A 7,191-nucleotide genomic window follows, 5' to 3' on the forward strand; every position below is an offset into this window, starting at 1 on the left:
TATATAGTTAGCATATGGCAACCAAAAGGGAGCAAAGCTAGTAGTGGCCACACAGGCCGCTTGAAGCAGCAGGGCTTTAGCGTAGGACGCGTTTATTGACACCTTTACTTGTACCCGCTGTCGTTAGCAGCGTGTTATCTGTCGCGTAAATGCTTACTTTATAATTTTCATATCTAGCTACATTTTTTTTGATGAACAATGAAAGAATTGGCGGATGACATATTCAGCTTGGCCCTAATTGCTAGCCATGTCGTTACCGTTGATCGCTCGTTTCTGGAAAAACTGTTAGGCATACATAACGGAAGGCGGACGTGCAGCGTCATTGACTGTAAACAACATCGCATTATTATTGTCATATAACAGTGAGCAAAGCTTCTCGGTAATTCTTTCGCCTGCAGCTACGTGCATTGCACATTGGCGGTATATCACTCGAGTGTGCACGAGATACGCGCCGACCTAGAAACGACAAAACAAATTAGCAGCAATCAACATATATATATATTTTACAAGATCCTCTAAAAACCTTCTGTTCAGTTTATATGTGTTCTGAGTTAGCAAAATTTTGTGCTTAGAAACAGATGACGCGACTTGAAGCAGGACTGTTTTTTTCAAAGTCTTCTAATGTTTATTATAGCATTATTAGCACTTGCTTTTTATTTTCTGCATCTCCGTTGCGTTCTTATGCGCTTCTGACTATGTGAAGTTACGCCTGTTTTGTCGGCTGCTGTTGACAGACAGAAGCTGCAGACTTTGCAATTGCTGCTATTATCATTATTGTTGTTCTCTGTGAACGGGCGAACCGCCCGTTTTGGACCAGCTAAGTCGGGCTGGTTGTTGGACGGAGGGTTTTTCGGCCAGCTAGTTGACCGATAGTGCCGTCTGGTTGTTTTGCTGAGAGATATCACAGATAGTGCAATCTCTTTGGCGTCGCTTTGCTTTGGGTTATATTTGACGACGACGACGATGCTAGAGGAAACAACAACGTTGTTGCCGCGAAATCGCACCTCATTCGCGTCTCTGTCGAACGCCACCAGTCATCGTCGTTGACGGCAAGCTACTTCTTCTGTGGCTACCGTAACTGTCCGCAAATATTGAACAGCATCAATATCAGTAACAAACAACGAAATCGAGAAAAGCGCTAGCAACAAATCAAGCAGCTGTTCGACACACTAACGAATACATACATCCGTATATATATACATTTAATGCGATACTCGTACATTTGCAAAAAAATTGCTTGAAAATCCCAGTTGTTGAATGGCAGCACAAGTGATGAAGGCTGATGGCAGTATCAAAGGACAAAGATAGCTAGCGACAGTGATTAAAAAAGATGACAGGTTTTCTTAGTATTGCCACCAATACTATAATAAGCAGTGCTAAATCTGACCGGTCGCGTTTGCCTTGTCTCGTCCAATTTGATGCTCTCTAGTCCAGTTGACGACGAAATCAACGTACCTATTAGGTCGACATGTTTTTCCTCTTCAAATCGTGAAGTAGATGCCGAGCGGATACGATAATATTATCCGCCGTGGTAGCATTCGGTACCGTTGAAGCCGGCTTGTAATAGTTGCCTGAAGGTATATTGGCACTTTAGCCCATTTGCTGCCTATTACTTTATTCATTAATTACACTAATAATATCAATAAGGACTCTCTGACGGCGAAGGCGAATTTTGTGCATTCGGATAGCTTGACGATGGACGAAGACAGCCCTCACAGAGACTGACGGGAATTGCACAACCATCGCGCAGCAGGCGGTGTTGCCGATGATCCGACACGAAAATAATTCATTATCAACAAAACTCACGGGTGCTCGTTCCGTTTCGTGCCCTGATCGTCCTGCGTCTATGAATAACATTCCTCGCACTGTCCTGTTGAACGGGCTTGTCCTTTTTTAAACGTTCCTTTTTTCGATTTCTATTACAGTTTTCATCAGTTCATCTTCAGTTGACTCGTCACCTTCGCCGCAGACTACAGTAAAACATTTGCTTCGTCATCTAGACAAACATCACCTAAAGTCTGCGAGCGTCAAACGCGTAAAAAATAGTAGTGATTAGCGAACGCGTACGGCGGTCGTTGCATACGGGAACAATGCTTCTCGTTACAACTAAAATACATCAATACTTTCAATACGCAAAGACCAGACGTTCTGCTCTTTGATCTGGAAAACCTGGCTGGCAGTCACGAAACAGGCCGTATTGCCTGGTGACATATTGCCCCTACCTTTTGGGCTCGGATCGTTACTGTTAACCTAATGTAATTAGCAGCTAACTCGCATGTTTTAAATCGGTTTCCGTGAATCGGCAGCTCGTCGACAACTCGTGTGGCTTTTGCTAAGACCATCTCCGCAACATGGTGTAAGTAGTATTTTTTCTTCAAGAGGCATTCAACGTCAGCAGTTCACATGAGTTAGAACCGTTCCATATTCGAATACGCCGGAAGGATAAGGCTGTTACGAATAAAGGTTGCATCGTCATACAGTTATATTAGGTCATATTAGGCTATGTCATACAGGCCAAGCTACTGACAGGAAACGCGTATCATTTCGCTAACTACCACACTAACAACTAACGCATGCTCGTGTAGACAATGGGTCGCTGGTCCACAGACAATCGCGGAAAGTGATGGAAACGGAATAGGCAAGTAGTCGTAAGGACAAATATCAGATAATGTATATCGGAGCAGGTGTTATATTCATATACAATGCACTTTTGCCCAATCTAACGCGTTCTCGTCTAGTTTTTAGGTAACTGGCTACTGACGACTCAATTGATAGGTGTTCATTCATTAGCCAGAAGAGGTCCAGTGCCTTCCAACCTAGCTTAACTAGATAATAACATAATGCGTTTGTTCGTCTGTGTTGACTGTTCGAGATTCTCCCTTTCGTATAGGTAAGTGGTGCCGCCTCTCTTTGTGAACAGGCCCGCCATGAAGCCTATACTGGAAATGGAACCGGGAAACACGTTTTTTTTTTTTAATTCGTCAGCTAGCCATTTCTAATGCGGCGGCGTAAAATATCATTGTCATACGCTCACTTCCGCACGTCGATGGGAACTCTATAAACAAGAAATTTACAAACAAGCTAATATTAGCATAGGTAAGTGTGTCTGTTAATATCCATAAAGTAGCCAGGATATGTAGACCTAGTAGTAGGCTGTCTCGAAAATGCCAAGGCTATAGCTATCCAGTTTGCCCTCACACCCTTTCTTGCTGCAAATGGAACACAGATAATATCTCCCTAGCGTCGCCATTCTTCTCGTTCTTTGGAATGCTGTGTTTTGCCATAGTGGGCTACCGAAGATTCTCAGCTATGAGAATCTGAGCGGTATCCAGACAGTCCTGCGGCGACAAATGGCGCCTACCAAGATTCATTCTCGGTCACAGTAGAGCTATTAAAGAAACCTAGACATGAGCAACCACCGATGACACAAATAGAAAAACTTACCAATCCACACATCGTTCCACAATAGTCAACTAATTTATGCATCGGATAAGTTCCTAATCATTGACTCCGCATACCCAGTGTTTTCTGTGAAAAACACGAAAATCGCACATATGTACTACAACAAAGCATGACCTTTGTGATACGGCTCTAGCGAGGCCAAGAGCACGCACCGTAAAGGCTCAGTAAACAAAAGCTCGATTTCTCGTAACCCCGACCAACGTGTAGGTTTCGACACCAACAGACCAACGGCCGGTGAAAACCAATTGCTGGCCGTTGACGGTGCATTCTATTCGCGTATAGTAATTTATTGAACACAAGGTCCACGATGAAGTAGCGACGGCAGGGAGCTGGCTCTGCGTACCGACGGATAAGTGAGTCTGTATTGCTAGATACCAAACGAAAGCGACATGCGTCAGGTACGTTGAGACATCACGAGATAAAGTTCAATTTCCTCAAGATCGATTTGACAGCCCTTTGCCGGCGTGAAAATGGCCTATCTAAATACAAAGGTCTAAAGACCCTTTTGCCCAGAAATATCGAATCCCACATCATTTATAGGCCATCAAAGTACGAATCGGCATAGATACTGCTACACGGTAAGTGCGTGAATACAGATATTGCAATATCACTTGGCACTTCGTATGTATCTAGATCGACATCGTAATCGTGTATAGACCCCGTGAATGTATGTATGTACGGGTGCACGTTTGAAACTATCTTTCAATAACAACTAGTCGTTGACATCGCCGAGTCGTTCGGTCAGTTAGTGTTTTTTTTTCTTTTTCTTTTAACAATGGCCACTGTTGAGAGGGTGGATTGTCATTTTTTGATTTAGCTTTCTGATAGCAGCGACGATTGCCAGTTGGACTGCTTAGGCCCGTCGCTTTCAGCATCGAAGTAGCCCTTATTGTCGACGGCTAGAACGATCGTCTAAATGGTTCAATAATAAGCTATTTGGGCGAATATTAAAAGCTGTACAAATGAAAAGAAAACAATGATTATAATGTTTTAAATAAGCATTTTTGCTAACAGCTCGTTGATGTGAAGGCACAGAACTGTCGACCCTATGATCAAGATAACGAAAAATCTAGCTTGCCTCGTTAATCATACCGCCACGGATTTCATCGAACCTGAGTAATTTTCATGATATAATATTAGTTATTAAATAATAACAGTAATTTTTATTATTGACCTGGCGGTGGCGCTTTGCCTCAAAGCAATATTGCTTAAACTGTCACACATAACTGTTTCGACGATACATACGATAGTTCTGTCATCTAGTCTTAGAAAAATTCGTTGCTTTTCTGCTTCGCAGAGTACCGTTTTGTGCTCAGTGGTTCGCGCTCTACTCTACGCACAGCGTTCCACATTGAAGTACGCCGATCCGTTGGAAAAGTCTTACAGTTTGTTTTTACAAGCAACACATGTTTATGTATTGTTTCGTTGTCTCCCTTCCCTCCCCCTCTCCGTCTCTCCCTCTCTGTGAAAGAATAATTCTGTAATTTTTTCTTATTTTTGCCGTGTTCAGTAGTCTATCCATACTTCACACGCTGTATGTTTTGGCGCTTGTCATTGATTAATCTTGGAGAGCTACTTAGGTCGCTATGGTAAGCGAGGTCATTTAGCGGAACCGAATTGCGTGGCAGGCGTGGTGTCCTCTAGAACATTGCGTATGCTTCGTCGAGTCAGTGTTGTCTCTGACGCTTTCGATCAATGTGCTTTTCCAGCGCACACCCGCTTACCCCTTAACACGCTTTTCACGGATACCATCCGATCGGAATTAGCGATAAATCGGCTCGACCAGCGACATTCCCACTGAAAATATTCTGAATCGTTTCCTTCCACGTTTTACCATTGATTTGCTTAATAGACTGATATGTTTGTTGCACTTCCCAATACCGAGTTTTTTTCTCTGTACTTTTCATCAGCGACACTTACCTGTGGTGACAATTTGGTCGTGCCGATATCCGGATAATGGTAGAAATTTTGCAGGTATCCTTTGGTCTGAGTCTGCGTGTTGTACTGTCCACTATCCATGGTCCCGTCACGTTTGTCAGGATCGAACAAAACCATAGAGCTTGATTTAACCGCGCACATCTTGAACAGCTCGAATGATACGAGCTTAACCGCAATTTTCAATGATTATACGTACAACGACTTGAAATCCAAGTGTACTTTATCTTTCTTGCAATTCTTCTAATTATATTATAATACACTCTCGTTTTCCACGACTGCGACGCTTCCTTCTACGTGCAGCGGGCACATTCACACATTCATCGACAGGGGGCACATCACATACTCTGTAAAATTGTAGATAATCCTTGGTTAGTGAGCACAGTCGTTCACTGATTCAACTGCTGCCGATGTGATGATCCTTGGGCGACAACGAGCCTTCTGCCCTGTCTGCCCGCAGCTCCTCATCGTACTCGCCGTTCCATTAACAAATCATCTGCGAACAACTGTGTTTTTTTTTCCGTTATTCATAGAACGATAATAACAACAGAAACAACACAAGTACGAGAAACTGTTGTAGCTTCCTCAGTCCGAAGTGGGTGCATCTCACAGAGTTTCCTTTGTTTTGAATCTGCTGCTATCGACGTTGTTCCCATTAATAATTCCGTACGGCCTGACACCCTCGGTGCGTGCTATACTCCAATATCAACTGATATCCTCATTAACTACCTGTGTACTGATCGTAAGCATAGTCTCATTCCATCCGGACGAAGATCTCTACATTTGTCACACCCCAATGCACGTATACGTCTGCGCGTTTCCAGGGAGTTCTGTATTCTCCGTGATTGCCGTTGTGTTGACAGTTGTTTCCAGTAATCCAGAAAGGGTACACTTAGAAACCAGGGATGATCCAACTAGTAGCTGCAACTGTAGCAAAATACAACGCAGTACACAGATAGACTCGTATTGCTACACAACAAACGACTAATGACAACTTGTGCGAACGACGACGACGACGACGACAACAACAACAACGTTGCTGAAGAACTTCAGGAAGAGAATGAATCGATGAGAGAATACAACTACATTCTGTTTGTTTGTTTGTTCTTCAGTATTTCCTTGCGCCTCATTACGGTCTTCTTATCGATTGGTATTCCTTCACAGGCATTCACTAATATCCTTGTGCAGGGAACAACATAGCACTTCGTTAATAGAGACAACCACAGTCAAATAGCCAATAATAGCGGTAGTAGATGCAGGTACAATTTTCGCTATTGACGTCTTCGCCTCGCTCCTCTGCCACCCACTGCTGCTATGGGTAACAAGACAGTAGTGATAATACGAAAACGAGTAGCGACGTGCAGTGGCCTCCTCGTTCGGCGACGCTTCCATCTAAACTGAACGAAACCAACACGCTGCACACTGAGTCGGCGACAACCACAGCCAGGCAGCAGGCGCCCACCGCACAGCGGGTCCAGTCAGCAGCGGAGGCTACGCCAGCGGCAGCGGCAGCGGCAGCAGCAGCAGCAGCAGCAGCAGCAGCAGCACCAGCACCGGCCACGGCACAGCCGAACGGCTGTACGAACCAACAAAGCGAGCTGGAGGCGCGGCAGCGCTTAGCCCTTTGCTGTGTTCGCAAAGTCTTCTCTAGTAGTAGCAGCAGCAGCAGCAGCAGCAGCAGCAGCAGAGGCAAGCGATGGCCACCAAACCAGCAGCAGCGCGCCAGCGAGAGCCCTTTCCATTTCTCCATTGCTACGATGCGCTACTGCCACGCCGTGGAGAGGGTCGAAATGG

At 44.5% G+C, this 7,191-nt stretch overlaps 1 protein-coding gene across 2 annotated transcripts in view; it reads right to left on the bottom strand.

Annotated features, from left to right (window-relative positions):
* The window catches only part of LOC111246499 (uncharacterized), a 119,814-nt gene extending 112,934 nt beyond the window's left edge, over window positions 1-6,880 (bottom strand). The window contains exon 1 of one of the 2 annotated variants that reach the window (XM_086985248.1): window positions 5,383-6,880. In XM_086985248.1, the coding sequence (XP_086841374.1) occupies window positions 5,383-5,541 (159 nt within the window). In that variant the 5' untranslated portion in view covers window positions 5,542-6,880. The remainder of the gene's footprint in view (window positions 1-5,382) is intronic. The other variant, XM_022796191.2, reaches the window with a different exon arrangement.
* Between the last annotated feature and the right edge of the window lie 311 nt (window positions 6,881-7,191).

Source organism: Varroa destructor, unplaced genomic scaffold (assembly GCF_002443255.2).
Source record: "Varroa destructor unplaced genomic scaffold, Vdes_3.0 BEIS01000003.1, whole genome shotgun sequence".
Lineage (NCBI taxonomy): Eukaryota > Metazoa > Arthropoda > Arachnida > Mesostigmata > Varroidae > Varroa > Varroa destructor.